The sequence below is a fragment of the Propithecus coquereli genome, unplaced genomic scaffold, assembly GCF_000956105.1.
Source record: "Propithecus coquereli isolate 6110/MARCELLA unplaced genomic scaffold, Pcoq_1.0 Scaffold4, whole genome shotgun sequence".
Classification (NCBI taxonomy): Eukaryota; Metazoa; Chordata; class Mammalia; order Primates; family Indriidae; genus Propithecus; species Propithecus coquereli.
The window spans coordinates 13,159,457-13,176,452 of NW_012149729.1; the positions used below are offsets into that span (position 1 = coordinate 13,159,457).

The 16,996-nt window shown below is 38.2% G+C and overlaps 1 protein-coding gene across 1 annotated transcript in view; it reads left to right on the top strand.

The window, feature by feature from the left end:
* The window catches only part of DOCK4 (dedicator of cytokinesis 4), a 477,172-nt gene that overhangs the window by 260,025 nt on the left and 200,151 nt on the right, over positions 1 to 16,996 (top strand). Inside the window, exons 8-11 of the mRNA XM_012652744.1 lie at positions 1,116 to 1,197; positions 2,016 to 2,076; positions 6,448 to 6,580; positions 10,417 to 10,505. Of these exons, the coding sequence (XP_012508198.1) occupies positions 1,116 to 1,197; positions 2,016 to 2,076; positions 6,448 to 6,580; positions 10,417 to 10,505 (365 nt within the window). The remainder of the gene's footprint in view (positions 1 to 1,115; positions 1,198 to 2,015; positions 2,077 to 6,447; positions 6,581 to 10,416; positions 10,506 to 16,996) is intronic.

Below are 16,996 nucleotides of genomic sequence, written 5' to 3' on the forward strand. Positions count from 1 at the left end.
GGAAGTTGAATCTGTTAAACATATCTATCTAGGTTTAGATCACAAAAGAGAATAAAAGTATTCCGAAACAGCCATCAATTCAAATCCATATGCTTCCTCAGAGATGTGTTTATGGTTCTCATTTCTCCCCTTGTATATATTTGGATGACAGAGCCATTATTTAAGGCAAGGATCTAGTGATGAATCACGGAGAGAATTGGTAGGTTCCGAGCCTTTTACTAACGTCTGTTTTCCTGGTTGGTCCTTGGGCTGAAGCTATACTGACCAAGGCCATATCATGTGATGATTTCACATTCTGTGGATGGTGGTTGTATGGTCTCAGCCTGAGGCAGACAGACAGTTGATTCTATCATGGGCACTAGGATATTGAAATTCAATTAGGATTGGAAGCTCGTGGTAGCTGGTAGATTAATTTTTCTTGGGTGAGTATTCATTTTATTTTATTTTTTGAGCATAAATAGTGTCCACAAGTATGTATTGCCTTGAATTAGTGACTGAGCAACAGCATCATTTGTGTTTGCATTAAATCTGGGTGGCACTGTATTTTCAAATGCAAGTTTGGTGAGGAGTTAGAGATCTTCTGTTCCTTTGGAGACCAAATAAAATTCAGCTTTCATTTCTTGGAACCTCTATTTGTGTTTTGGATTATAGACTTGTAAGAATATAAAATGTGAGCCTTCTAATGGATAACACTCAGAATAATGTCCTTAATGTTAATTAAATAATGTGACATAAACCATGAAAAAAAATCTACTTAGATACAAATACAGGAAGCATGTTAGGTTGTATTTTCTCATTTAGTACATTTGTTTCTACTTTTTGGATTAATAACAGTGATGTTACTGATATGAAAACCTATTCTTTCAAAAGTTAATTTTTGTTTGCATGTATATTTGTCTTCTGATTTTACAGTTGCTGCTTTGCCAGTTTTATCAGAAGTGAGGCAAATGTTTGTTGTCATTGGAGCTCTCCTAATTAATATATGCAATTTTGCTGTTAAATGAATGACCTATTAAATGTTGAGCTTACCTATTAGGATGAAGAGTAGTAAGAAAAGTGATAAATCTCTAAACATTAAATAATTTTCAAATTGATAAACTTTTTTTCTCTTGTAGCGAGAGATTTTTCTTGAGGCTGAATAGAAATGGGCTTCCTAAAGCCCCAGATAAACCAGAACGTCATTGTTCTCTCTTCGTGGTGAGTAGATCTTGTTTTCTTTGTGTGGCAGATTCATCTCATTATGGTTTATATTATTTAGGAGCAATAGATTATTGTGAGAGAATATGGTGAATTTGCTTAAACTTCATATAAATAACACAAAATTACATTAGTGCCCAGAATTCTGAATACCACCATTCATGGCTACTTTAATTCCTTTAGACCAGTGGTCCCCAACCTTTTTGATACCAGGGACCAGTTTCATGGAAGACAACTTTTCCTCAGGCGGTGGGGGGGAGAAGGAGCTCAGGAGGTGATATGAGTGACAGGTAGCAGAGAAGCTGCCACCACTCACCTCCTGCTGCTCCCCTCCCCGCCGTCCCCAGTTTCATGGAAGACAGTTTTTCCACAGACAGGGCAGGGGTTGGGGGTGGGGGTGGGAGTGGCATGGGGCTCAGCAACCCCGTCCTAACAGGCCACGGCCTGGTACCGGGGACTTGGGGGCCACAGCTTTAGAGTATTATTAATCCTGATATACTATTACCAAAGTACTACAAAGTAGTGATAGGGTTTAGTGTGTGATATATGCTTAATAAATGTTTAAAGAATGGGTGAGTAAGAAATTGAATCAACAATAGTTTTTTTTTTTTAAGTATTTCTTGGCGTAAGTAGACCTAAAGTTGATTTTAGTGGTATTTTTACAACAGTATTTGAATCATTGGCTTCTGCTGCAAACATTTCATTAAGAATGTCTATATTCATCTCCATCTTTCTTCTTTTATTTGTGAAAATAATATTCTATGCCTTTTAAGTGCTGCTTATGAATTCTAAAATAACCAGACTTTGTTTTTTGGCAGGATTTGGGTAGCAGCGAGCTAAGAAAGGACATCTATATCACTGTGCACATTATCCGAATCGGTAGGTACAGCGCTTATCAGCGTGATAGGGCAAGAAACAGGGAGAAGAAATGCCAAGAGGTCTCTGCGTGGGGTTTTGGTTTGCTTGCTGTCTGGATCAGAAAGAAGTCAAAGCCAGATTTAAATCCAAGAATCACAGAAGTTGCGAATTGTTCCCTGCCTTCCCCAACTTCACATATGACCTCCTCACCCACCATAAATAGATTTTGGTCTCTTGTGATATGAGTCATTGATAAGTCTGTTGTGCTTCATTGTGTTCTATTGGTCTTCCTAAACATACTTGATTCAAAAATTTTGTGTTTGTCTTTTAAAGTTCTAATTTCTGTTAGCATAAAGTAAACTTCCAGGAGCTGATTTTTCTACAGATTTATGAAAGCTTTATACCAATTGGCTTTGTCCGAAGTGCAGAATGCAGTAATAATGTAGAACACTATTACAGAAGGTGCTACAAGGAAAGGGTTATGAAACACTGAATACCGTGTATTTTTTTAAACTTGTATAATGTTATCAGCTTATTAGAGGGTCTGACAAGTCGTACAAGGAAAATAAATATGCCTCTCTAACTTCGTTGACCTCAGTTTTCCCCACATTTGATACAACTATGAAAACATTTATATAATGTACATTTATTAACATCTTACAGAACACACTTTAATGTTCTATGGGATGAACTTGCTCAATGGAGCCAGAATATGTTCCCTCATTTTTACACATAAAATCCCTCTAAAAGAAGGCATTTTACAGCACAGGAAATAGGTAAAATGAGGAATGATGTAGCCTGTACAATTTTTCCATTACGGCTAACCAGTTGATACTAGGAATTTGTTCCCACTTCTTCACTACCAATGCTATATTACTTGCATGGGAATACTTCTGCAGGAGAAAAATATTTTGCTATGCAATACTGCAAAGAGATTTTTTTTTATAGGCTTTTATTTTATGGACATGATAACTACATCGTGCATTGAGAGAGACTGTAAAACATGCTTTCATTACAACATCGATTTTCTATGTATTTTTTTCTCATAAAAATCTGTCCTGAAGACCCAATTTCATTTTATGCTACTTTTATATTTAAGGGACAGTAGAAATTTAAAAAGTAAACTGTGTTTGGTTTTGTTTTAATTTTTCTTTTTATAAATGAATATATGAGAAAAAAATTTGGAACCCTTTAAAACGCTGGAAAAGCTGGAACCCATGCTGCTGTTCCCTTACGAGATAAAGCCGCTATCCATTCTCAGGATGGCAGGGGTGTTGTTTGTAATGTAATTCTCTGTGTGTTTGTATTTTTAATCCAAATTTGTAATATCAATTGTTAAAGTAAAATTTGGCATTGGATATCTTCATGTAAACATTGCCAAAAATTTAATATAATCTCCTATAGCATGGAGAGAAAAACTAAACCACTTTTGCTTTCAGAACTTTCTCAGAGATATCTATGGGTTTGGGGTGGTAGAAAACCATGCAGCAGAATGAGTATGTGCCCATCTGGCCTGTGGCCTTCACTCATAGCATTATGCCAGAGAAGCCACCTCAGTAGTATTAGCCATCACAGAGTGGCCATTCAGATAAATAGTGTTTGATTCATGATTGTATTTTTTATTAAGGCTTTTGTAGTCATTAAGTCATCAGAATGAATGTTGAATCAGAAATTATCTCCCCACTCTTATCCCCAGTTTTGGTCAAATCAATACCTCTCTGGAATCATTGCAACAAATACTTGCAAAAAAAATTTGCTGGTTCAACATTTTGAGATTGAGGAGAAATGAGATTAAGGTAAGACACTCTAAGAAAGGTTAAGACTTAGTCTGCCAGCTCCACAGCTGCAGTGAAATCAAAGAGTGGAAGATCATTGTCTATTAGAGAGAGATACTTCTCCTACTTTTTATAGACTGTCCCTTGTACTTGTTTTAATAGGAAAAGGGCACACTGACCTTCACTGGCTGCAGAAAGCAAGAACAATAATAGCACCTCGCTTCTGGGAATTTAAGCCCAGATCTTTGGAAAGATGAGGAGGAAAAAAAGAGATATTAATAGTTTTATATCTTCCTTGCCAACCCAATTATTAAGTTCTTTCAACTTTTGTGCCTCCCTTTTGTCTTTTGATTGGTTGCTCAATATTTTGACCTTTTCACATTCCTCCTACCTTCCTTCCTGCTGAGACAACGTTCCTAGAAATCTGACCAAACTGTGAATTCTTGCTAATCCTAGAGTTGGGAACACCAGGGCTGGCATCGTATTTTCTTTTCAGTATTGTAATTTGACCAAAGCCATGGTACCCACACAGCCAGGAAAGAAAACTTAAACTTGCATGTTTGAGGACTTGAGTATTGCGGAGGTTTGGGAGTTCAGCTTCCCAGCCGTCAGAGAGAGAGGGACAGACTCCTCTCTGGAGAGTCTGCTCAAGTGGTTGAGAAAATTCTTCTCCTATCACCCTTATTTTGCCAATCCCTCCTTCACAATTTTTTTTAGTGCAGTTCTAAGTGAAGGGGATATTTAAAAAGAAAAAAAAGGACTGATATATGTGCCATGCTTTTGTATAAATTGTAGGAACTTAGAGCTAGCAAAGTCCTTAGGACTTTGTCCTAAGTTTCTTTATTTTACTAATGAACTTCTTTTCCTATGTTAAATAACTTTGAAGTGTTCCACCCAGAAATCTTCTAATGACTTTGTCTTTGTGGTCTTGTATTTACAAGGAAATGATTAAGAGGGAAAAATTATATTTTAAAATCATGATATTGATAAAGACTGAAGTATGTATTTCATTCTAGTATGTACTGTAATAATATTCAAAATAGAGATAAACTGGGTCTTTTTTTTCCATTTAACAAGTGACCAAGGTTTTAAATTTGTTTAAATCAATTCTATAAGTAAAAAGAGGATTGATAATTAAATTCTAATATGACATAAAGTATTCACTTTACGGGCAGAATGTATATTAAAATTATGTAGCTTGAAATTTAGCCACATATGTAGCATCAGGTCATGAAAACCTGATATTTTGAATTTTTACCATTTTATACATCTAAACGCAACTGACTTATTTTGGCCATTTTAAAAAAGTGTTGATTCTAACAGATAAGAGGCTTTCCGGCTGTTATTTGTAAGCATTTTCCTGAAAGTGACATACTGCATAGGTAGTTTTCCTTTATTACTGAGGAGTAAAAGCCAAATTGGATATTGCTATCCTTTTTTTTCTATTTAACATGAATTTGGTAACTGCCGGAGACATCTTGATGTGTCACAGGAGAATTTTGCTCAGATGGAAACAGTTTATCAATTTCTTGATAAGCATCTGGAGACAAATTTGCAGATTTTTTTCATTATTTTTCTCCATATTAACTTGTTATATTTCAACTTTGGTGTACTTCTTGCTTTTTGTCTTCAAAATAATCCATTGATAATTAAATACCAATAATAAATTAATAATAAATTAAAACAGTATATCAATATCATATTTTAAAGTATGTGACAATTTAAATAAGTTAAAACTTGATAATAGTCAAAACCATCCCAGACAATTTCAGTGAACGACCAAGTTATAAACAGCCTGAGCACTAAGGCAGAAGCACGCTCTTTGGATCACCTGTGCTTACTTGCTATACTTCAGGCAATCTCAAACCTCTTCCTTTCAAAGGTGAACATTTTTTTTTTTTTTTTTTTGAGACAGAGTCTCACTCTGTTGCCCTGGCTAGAGTGAGTGCCGTGGCGTCAGCCTAACTCACAGCAACCTCAAACTCCTGGGCTCAAGCGATCCTTCTGCCTCAGCCTCCCAAGTAGCTGGGACAACAGGCATGCGCCACCATGCCTGGCTAATTTTTTCTATATATTTTTAGTTGTCCGATTAATTTCTTTCTAATTTTAGTAGAGACGAGGTCTCACTCTTGCTTAGGCCCGTCTCGAACTCCTGACCTTGAGCGATCCGCCCGCCTCTGCCTCCCAGAGTGCTAGGATTACAGGCGTGAGCCACCGCGCCCGGCCAAAGGTGAACATTTTTAAGTGGTTTTTTGAACATGGAATTTTTTTAAACAGAGAAAATGAAATAGGCATGATTACTGCTTCCTGGGATGCCTAGGAGAACTTTCCAGGGGCAGGGGAGATGGTTCCTAAACATGGGATCAGTCCCAGTCTTTGTGTTCTACAGATGGCAACTGATGTCCAGACTTTAAGTTGCTTACCCAAGGTCACACGGTTAGGGGGTTGGAGAGAAGAGTCCAGCACTAAAGCAACATCTTCTGCTACCCCCCAACCTGTGTCCTTTTCATCATCCAGTTATGTTTCATATGGCCTATCTTGTAGCTGTCTGTGTCTCTATTTAAGAAGCATCTAATCAAATAGCTCCATGGGTCGTGTTTGCTCTTTACCTGGGCAGGTCGAATGGGAGCAGGAGAAAAAAAGAACGCCTGCAGTGTTCAGTACCGGCGACCCTTTGGCTGTGCGGTCCTTAGCATCGCTGACCTGCTAGCGGGAGAGACAAAGGACGACCTCATCTTGAAAGTGTACATGTAAGAAACGTGCCTCTGGCAGGGGCTGGGGTGGGCACAGGGATGCATGTGGATCCTACTTGAGGGAGTGCTACTTTCCGTGGGTAACAAGAGCAGTGGTTGAGTTAGGTTTATGAGCCATTCCTCACAACCTCAGTAATCTGCACGCTTGCTGAGGATGAGCCCACACGTGATTTGCCAGTCAGAGGAATTACGAAACTGAGAACCAGTCAATACAGACAGCTTAGCAATTAGATAGACTGGCATGGAGAGTGCCTCCTTTGAATTCATAAACCGAGCATGTTTTACCTTCAGACAGTTAATTTGTTCTTAGAAAGTGAAAATACTTTTTAATATAAATTAATTAGAATTGGGAAAGGGGAAGCTCAGATGATTTCCCTCTAGCTCTATGTGTAAGTTTGCTGGGCCTGCCATAACAAAGTACTGCAAACTGTGTGGCTTAAACCACAGGAATGTATTGCTTCACTGTTCTGGCGGCTAGAAGTTCAAGATCAAGGTGTCAGCAGGGTTGGCCCTTCTGAGGGTCATGCAGGATAATCTGCTCCATGCCTGTCTCCTCGCTCCTGGTGGCTTCCTGGCAGTCTTGCGTGTTCCACGGGTCATAGATACATTACTCTGATCTCTGCCTTCATCTTCACGTGGCATTCTGTGTGTGTTCTTGGCTGTCTCTCGGCCCAAATCCACCCCCCCCCCTTTTTGGATATAATCATATTAGGTCGGGACTCACCCTAATACCTCACTGTAAATTGAATACCTGTTTAAAGACCTTCGTTTCAAATAAAATCACATTCTGAGGGTACTGGGTGTTAGAACATCAACATTACCTTTGTTGGGGGACAGAGTTTAATCCAAAATACCCTACTAAGAAAGTCACTCGATATATTCCAAACCCTAAGTGAAATGATTTTTAAAATGTACATGGGTTTGTGTCACCCCACCATCACTGCCTCCCTGTAGGTCTGTCATTGAGAGCTGACACACAGCAACAACCTCAGAGCACTGGCTTTCCATGTTCCCAGTTTGAGGACCAGGCTGCTGGCCACCTCCGTGAATGAGCTTGCTTTATTCCATTCCAGAGACTGTGCTGATGTATCCAATATATGCCAATAGTTTTTTCATAGGTCGCAGTAACACAACTGGCCTACTCCCTATGGGACATACACTCAAATTGCTTTTTGACCACTGCTGCTGGGTTTCATGGATTTATCTACTCTCCACCCAGTGGAACCTATGCAACACATTCAGTAATTAGTTGACAAAGATTTATCTTTGGTCTGTGGTTTAGGACCCTTTATCCCTTTTAAGAGGGATGAAGCCTGTGTCCTTGGTGTTAAACTTGAAAAGTTCTGGTGAAACTAATGGTGGTAGAACTTGTTACTCCTTTTATCACATGGCAACCCTCGATTTCAATGGTTGGGCTTAAATCCATGATGATCTTCTTTCCACACTCTCCTGCTGGTCATAAAACATAATTTATTGGAAGTACTAATGACTGATAATAGCCACCCTTTAATGTGTGCTTACTGTGTATAAGGAATTGTGTTAAGCACTTTGTGTCATGTCCCTTTATCTTCAGAACAAAACCAGCAAGCAGATGCTCTTAGCTCAGTTTTACACATAAGCGAACTGAGAGTTAAAAAACTAGCCAAAGTCGCCTAGCTAATAAGAAAGGGAACCAGATTTGAAGTCCAGACTCCAGAACCTGAGCTCTGAGGTTGTATCTTCCTGGATGTATTTTCACAATGCTGCCTAGTGACGTGATGCTGCCGCTGTTCTGTGGCATTGCTTTTTTAGAAAAGTAAAATTCTTCACAGTCTCATCATTTCTTAGAGTAGTCTTTCCAGTTCCGGGTGAGGGTAGCGAGTGCTGGATTTATCCCGCCACTGGGAACACGGGGGGACCGACAGTCACACGCATCACCCTGGATTATGCCGTCAGCTGAACAAGACCCATCAATTCCAGCTCTGCCGATGGGATACACTCACGCTCATAAAAATAAATTGTTCTGCTCTTTGGGGGGTTTTTATTATTTGTTTTTTCTTAAATATCAAATAAGGTTTTGGGTAATTCTTGTTGGAAGAGAAATCTCTTAAAAATGCCAGTTCAGCGAATTAGATTGGTTAGTGTTTCAAGAGGAACACTAAGCAATCAAAACAGTCACTGTGGATTTAGGAAAACATTTTAAGAAAGTGCCTGTTAGAAACAATTTAGAAGAAATTTCTCCTTGTTAAGGTGACTGAATCCCTAGCCCATCTGGGACTCAAATAAGAACAATAACAAATAACATGTGTGAGCCTACAAGATATTTCAGTCACATACTTTAGGAGGTTTTATTGTTTTTTGTTTGTTTGTTTTGGTTTTTTGAGGTTTGTAGGCTAAAAGCATGAATTCTGGAGTCACTTAACTATCTAATAGGAAGCAAGCCATCTTTCTTCCTTCCCCACTGGGCTGAAATAAGAAAACCGGAGGCAGAATGTACTAAATGGCAATTTGGTGTCTTACAGCTGGGCAGGTGGGATGGTTTCTTTCCATCTTAATTTTCCGGCCTTCTAAGAGTCAGTGCTCAGTTTGGTATCCCACTGTTAACTGGCTTGAAAATAATCTCCATCATGTTCATCCTGGAAAAACCTGTAGTGATAAAATAAATAAATATGTAAGCAAATAGTTGTGAATTATCGCCTTGGACTTGATCTCTAGGAAAAAGAATCTGTTCTATGGCAGATTTGAATGATAGTGAATAGAATCTTTATATTCAGGACTCCTGGAAGGGAGCATTCATGGCAAATAAAAGAAAAGATAATAGTGAATTTACAAACACGTCCACATGAGGGATGTTCTCCCAGCCTAACTGGAGGAGTAGGGGCAGTAAAGATGAAGAGCAGACCCACATATTTACGAATCATCAGGAGTTACCAGGCAGAGGGACATCCACCCTTCCGTTTATTCATGCAACTGAAGTTTTTTAAGCATCCACAACATTCACGGTACTGAAGGAGACTCAGATATCAGCCAGTCCTAGATCCAATCCTGGAGAACATTAACAGCCTAGTTAGGTGAACTACACCACGTAAACAGAGATGAGCTAGTGAGTGGTAAGAGTTAAGAGAAGAGGTACAGATAGCTGTGAAAAGATGGACAGATGCCATTGCTCCCAGATGTGGAAGATCTGAAGAGAGTACCTTTATCATTCTTTGGTAAATCCTGCCAGCCTTAGTCAATGTAAGCTGTGTTAACATTGATTTCATTTTGCTTAATTTGTTGCAAATTTGTTGCATCTTGATGCTGGCCAAACCTGGTCATGTTACGCTAAGCAGAGACTCAATAATGAGAATAACATTTGTTGAGCATTTACTGTATGCCAGGCAGTATCCCAAGCCAGTGCTTATTTAATGTTCTGGTACATTACCCGTTTCACAGGTAGAGAAGTCAGGGCAAGTATAAATAACTCACCTAAAGAACACAGCTCAGTTAGTAATGAGAATTTGAATCTGGGGAGCCAAACTCTTAGTCTGCACTGCCTTTCTACTGTAGGCACTGTTCTCTGAGATTTATTTTTTTTGTTGTTTTTGGGGCACTTGTAATCTGTGAGTTGTTTATCCCAGCTGCTTCGGCCATGAGGCAGGTGGCCAGGCATTCCCAGATATGGTCATTCCTACTTGTCTTGGGACAGCCATGCTAGAACTGATTGATTGCAGCAGGTTGTTGGTGATTCCAGGGAGGTTTAGGGAAGTACATTGAAGTGATCACAATAAAACAGGCAGGTGTACTATCAATGTGTCGTTATTAATGCATATTTAACATATCATTAAAGCTTTACAGTGTTAATGTTTTCATAGGTGTAACACAGAGAGTGAGTGGTACCAAATCCACGAAAACATCATCAAAAAGCTGAATGCACGTTATAATTTGACTGGCTCCAATGCAGGTAAGTATATGGGCTGGCTGACTTTCCCTATCCTATTCATTTCAGGCCCTTTCTTTTGTCTGTTTGAGAAGGAAATGATTAGTCCTTTGTTTTTCTCTCTATTCACTCTTTAACTTTAAACAATGATCAGTCAACATGCTGGTACATCTTCCTGTGCTATGATAGTCTTGTAGCTATAACACTCTATAAAACATATATTCTGGTCTGGTTTGGGACAAAACAAAGGATCTGAATTTGGTGGTACCGAGTCTTGAGACCTCTAAGTTGGTGCCAAAGGATAAAACTGAATGGCAAATATGCTTGGGTTCACAGCTGTTGTGTGGAAATAGGTTCGATAAGCAGCAGTCCGTCAGTAAGATCCAGCAGAAACATGCTTCACTGCCTATGGCTGGCTGCAAGCGGCGACATTATAAACAAATATACAGGTTCACACACTGAAGTTGGCTAAGAATGAGAGTGATGCTGACTGCAGTGGCATGTAGAGAAAAACGTATGCATGTTTGTTCAGAGGGAGCTGAGATACTATATACCACAGTAAGTTATATATAATGTATGGTACATAGTATTATTATACTAGTAACATAGGATATATAGTACATTATATGGCATATTTAGATTATATAGCATATATAGTGACATCTTTAAGTTTGGTCAATGGACAAAAACTTGGTAAATATGGTTTGCTTTCTGTCTGCCATTCAAGCCCACATTGAAGCAAAATAAAGTATGCAGTTGTATGCTTTTATTGACATAAAGAAATTTCAAATTAAGTAAGCTGTTATTTGAGGTTAACATGGTGTTTTTTCAGATTGATTTCTAGAGCACCTTCAGTATAGATATTTGTGTTATAGTCCAACTTGCCTGGCAATTAGAAGAACTGGAATTTAAATCCAGACTACCTTTTTTTCAGACTTGTGTACTCCTTGCTAGGCTGAACTGACCCACAAAGAGAAAGTACCTGCAGACAGAAGCTTTGTGGGCCAGTTCGTTGAGAGCCGTAAGTACCTACAACTCACATGTGGCAACACTTCAGGCTGTAATGAATGGTGAGGTCAGTTTTCTCCTCCCTCTCCCAAGAGTTGGGGAGGTAACTTGGGTTTTATTTGATGCGGATGGTCATTTGCTTTGGAAAAAGTCCTGCATCTACCACTAAATAAACAAGATACTTGGAGCACTTAACTATTGAGGGCAGAGTCTCTCAAGGACTCAGAGGAGACAGTAGAGCTGGAGCACAACATGGAACTGCTATGTATGCTTGTCTTCTCTTTTTCTGTATAAGAATTATAATTCTTCTGATGGTATGTGGACCAAGTAGTTTAATTTCAACTTTTCCTCAGTAAGATAGTGGAGCTGCTGCTTTTCTAAACGTTATCTTGCCAAATTCATTAGTAGATTTCCAGCCAAATCCAGTAGTTCTGTTCTAAACCTTTTGGTGTTTCTTGATACCGGTGACCATTATTTTATTATTAAATACACTCTAGACCTGTGCTTTCCAGTTCAGTAGGCACTAGTCACATGTGGCTATTGAGCACTAGACATGAGCCTGGTACAGCACTAGAATTGAAATGTGCTATAATTGTAAAGTTAAAGTACGTGCTGGATTTTGAAGATTGGTACAATAAAAAGAATGTAAAATGTCCCATTAATAATTTTTATATTGATTACATGTTGAAATGATAACATTTTAGACATAGTGGGCTAAAGAAAATATATCATTAAAACTAATTTTGTTTCTTTTTACTTTTTTAATGTTGCTACTAGGAAGGCTTAGATTTCATTCATGACTCACATTGTATTTCTGATTCAGCCTGCTCCAGACTCAGTTTAAAGGATAACATTTTTTTTTGAAGTCTTCTTATGCCTCACAAACAAATTCTTTATGCCTTACTTTGCTTTTTCCTTTCTGCCTGTTAACTGTGGATGGAGGAGTTGGTAACCATTGTGTATCTTGTTCTTTCTCCCCAAGAGTCCTGTTATATTAATTTGCTTGCATTTGCCATCTATGTGAATAAACAAGTGTAAAGCTAACCCTGACCTTCTGACTTTGCCCATGTAGTCCCTGACCCTCCCACCAGCGTGGATGCATCTTGACTAACCAGGGTGTGTTGGACTGCTGGGTACACTTCTTTCCCCACTCCTTGTCATCTCCCAAGCCTTTCCCCTTCTAATATGTCTCACACAAAACAATGTTCATCTGTTGTTGGATTGTTTGAATATATCATTGTCCAAACTCTGAGGCGATACCTGGTTGCCTCTTGAATCATGGTAAAGTTCTTGGTGATAGGCTTTGCTTTATATCTCCAGATAGATTCCTGACATAACAGATCCTGTGTCCTATAAAGCCTCTGTCAGGGGCCAGGGTTCCAGTTACAGCAAACCACAAATTTCTCTCTGCTTACAGACAGGAGTCATCTATTCGAGAGTACAACATGTATTTAGGAGCTTTTCCTCTGCAAACAGGATGTCCCAGGTTTGAATCACGGTTTCACTGGGATAATAGGAGTATCATCCTCTAAGGGTTATTGGGAGGATCAAAAGAGAAAAATGTATGCAAAGCACTTACCACGGGACTTGATACATAATAAGTATGTGCATTTAACGTTACCTATTATTATTGTTTACCCACTTTGAAGCCATTGTCTGAAATATTCTACCTCTTCCTCTTAAGTCAGGTCGCCTTATTTCATCTTTTTCAAAATAGATCCTGATTTAATCTCCTTAATGAAGACTTTTAGAATAATACAATTGGATTATTGATAGGTTGGGTCATTGAACCAACCCTTCCTACACTTTGTTTTTTCCATCTCCTCTCTGCTGATTTGATTGCTAATATCTCTTTCCGGGTTCTTTTAATTTAATTGTTGTCCTTCTGATTACACGTATTAACTCCAGGAAGGAAGAGGAGCACATTCTGTTTCCTCAAACGGTTCCTCAGATGCTTAGATATGCTCACATGTTCCATGTGCTTTGTCAATTTTATTGACTGACTACGTATTCCTACTGGAATCCTGAATGAGACTCCCAGAAAGTGAGGGCCAAGCTTCCCTGTTCCCTGAGTCTTAACTTTCCTGTTCACAGCCAGTACACTGAAATGAAAAAACTGCCTGCTGCAACCTTGCAAAGAATGAAAGAAATCATTGTACTGTAGAGCCTCCTATAAAGGGTTTCCTCTTCCTTTGGCAGGATCCTTCCCATTTTGCTGCCTACTGTGAAACTTACATTCCTAGGCAGCCAAATGTATGCTGTTTACACCTGGCTTCTGCTACAAAGTCCTGTCCACCCTCCTGTCCTAATGACCTGGCTCTTCTCCATCCTTCTCCCTCCAAACCTGAGTCCCAGGCAGGCCCAGGCAGCCAGCATCTGTCTGCCTTCTACTCTGGTCTCTGTCTTATCCCTTCTGGCTCTCAAGTTGATGCAGACCCAGTCCTAAGCCTTATCACTCTAAAATTCTGCTCCGGAGAGAGAGAGAGAGAGAGGGAGAGAGAGAGAGAGAGAGAGAGCGAGCGAGCGAGCGAGCCTGGGGAGGTTTTTTTGTTTTTGTTTTTGTTTTTTTTTATTTCAGAATACTATAGGGGTACAAACATTTTGATTACATAAATTGCTTTTGTACCTCTTGAGTCAAAGTTATAAGTGTGCCCATCCCCCAGATAGTGTGCAATGTACCTGTTATGTCTGAATGTACCCATCCCCTCCTCCCCCCTCCTACCTGCTGGATTTCCAATGAATGTTATTTCCATATGTGCCCGTGAGTGTTGATTGATTAGTTCCAATTTAATGGTGAGTACATGTGGTGTTTGTTTTTCCATTCTTGTGATACTTCACTTAAAAAATCGTCTCCAGTTCCATCCAGGTTAATACAAGGGGTTTGCCATTTTTTATGGCTGTATAGTACTCCATGGTATACATATACCACGTTTTATTAATCCACTCATGTATTGATGAGCACTTGGGTCGTTTCCACATCTTTGCAATTGTGAATTGTGCTGCTATAAACATTCAAGGACAGATGTCTTTTTTTTAGAATGTCTTTTTCTCCTTTGCATAAATACCTAGTAGTGGGATTGCCGGATCAAATGGTAGTTTTACTTTTAGTTCTTTGAGGTATCTCCATACTATTGTACTTTCCATATAGGTTGTACTAGTTTACAGCCCCACCAGCAGAAGATTTAAGAAAATTAAAAAAAAAAAATACTTTTCCCACCAAGATTTCTACCCTTCAGTCTTGGTGGATCATCATTCTGTGTCACCTTGATCTATTCCCCTTCTAGAGGAAAGGGAGTTGTGTGGCCAGCAGATAGGCATTCAGGAGCCATTCGGCTTCATTATTGAAAGGGAAGCACATTAATGACTTACTTAAAAGTAGTTGGAGAAGCAAGCATACAAGAAGTGAAGTAGGAAATTGGGGTGCCTAATGTTTAAACTATCATGATGGTTAGATGTGTTGGCTTCCACTGTTTTCTCCTTTGACCACAGAATTGTTGATTAAATGGAAGCAGTGCAGTCAAACGTTTTCAAGAGAATTGAGTTCACTCTAAAAAGTACTGTTTTTCCCTGCTTTTCCTTGGTCATTGGTACTAAAAAAAGAATAACTTTGAAATTAGTTTTGGAAACAAATGCTACCAGCTAATTTCCAGGCCCTTTATGCTTCATTGATGTCCTTCTAGCTCTTGGAGTTGTAATCTTGTCTATTTAATAGATAAAAGCATTCATCTAGTTAACTCGGTTTTTTTCCTCTAACCTAAGACTTACATTGCAAAGGTACCTTAACCACTATCTTTGTTGAGTTTAGAAACTGGGAAAATATTACATGCGATCCATTTAACTTTTAAAGATTAAAAAAAAAAAGTGAACTAATACATCTCACCAGTTAGATTTAGTTAGGTTGAATAATTCAAAATCTCCAAAGTTGTGCTGTATGAGAATTTTAAGATCCGAAGGCAATGTTGTGAGAATTTGCAATTCCAAAAATATTCATTAAAGTGAGTCTGGTTTAGGATTGTTGAGCAAATGGTTATTATAAATGTCACCTCTGATAGAGACAGCAGTTGAATTCCAGGAATGTGAAATTAGACTGAGCCAATGTAATTTACTAAGGCAAATTAAATTCTGAGACTTGAAACAAAATGTGTAAGAATTATTGGCTATGGTTCATTATTTCCTAAGAGAAATTTCAAAATCTTTTCATATTACCTATGTATTTATGAAATATTATTTCCTATAGTTTTGCATGTGTAGCTTACAACTAGAAGAAATCATGTTTGTTAATCAGGTAAATTTCTAGAATCTTCTTTGTGCCTTAGTAAAGTGAGTGTACATGGTTGTATTCCTGCAAACTGTACTTTTTAACCCCCACTGGAGGTTAAAAGGAATTGCCTATAGGGAGCCCACGACATATAGAGAGAGCTGCTGAACTCTGTGCCGGAAGTATACAGTGTTCTTTATTTGGCTAGGATGAAAGGAGGTTGCTTTTTTTAAATTACATGGAAAATTTTATTTTTTTATTTTATTTTTTTTTTATTTCAGGGTGTTACTTATGAGGGTACAAACATGGTTACAACAAATGCTGGTGAGAAAGGAGGCTTCTGAGAGTGTTAGTTTGCATTTTTGTGTCTGAGAGTTCTATCCACACCTACCAATGTAGTCATTTAATTCAATATTACCAAATTGGTATAGTTCTTAAGGATTTTATCAGAGCCCCTGATTTTTTAATGTTATATTTACTTTCTTATATCATTAAAATAAAAGTGGTACTTTTTGGCACCACCTATTGGCTAGAAATATAGTATGTGGCCTTTTGGCTTACTTTTAGAATTTCCCAATCATTAAATCATGATCTCTTTTTAATTTTTTTAAGGTTTTTTATTTTTTATTTTCAACTAATTTTACTTACAGAAAAATTGCAAGAATAGTACAAAGAATTTCTAATTTCCCAATGGTTAACATTTTACCACATTTGCTTTAGATTCCCCCTCCATGTGTGGAATTACATATAATTCAATATTACTGAATTATTATAATGTTTAAGGATTGCATCAGTGCTCCTGATTTTATATGTGTGTGTATATATACACAAATATACACATGTATGCGTATATACATACATATATACATATACACATCCATACATATCATCGATACATATATACGTTTCTTTTCCTGGACTGCTTGAGAACAAATTATAGACAAGATACCCGTCTATCCCTACTTCCTTCAGAACATGGCAACATTACTACAGTACAATTATTGAAATCAAGAAGCTAGCATCGATATGTTACTATTATCTAACCTATAAACCTTATTTAGGTTTTGATAATTTTTTTCAATTTCCTTTATAACAAAAGAATACCCAGGCTGTATTGCATGCAGTTGTCATATCTTTTTTTTTTTTTTATTTCAGCATATTATGGGGATACAGATGTTTAGGTTACGTATGTTGCCCTTGCCCCCTCCTCCCCCCCCAAGTCCAAGTTTCAAATATGTCCATCCTACGG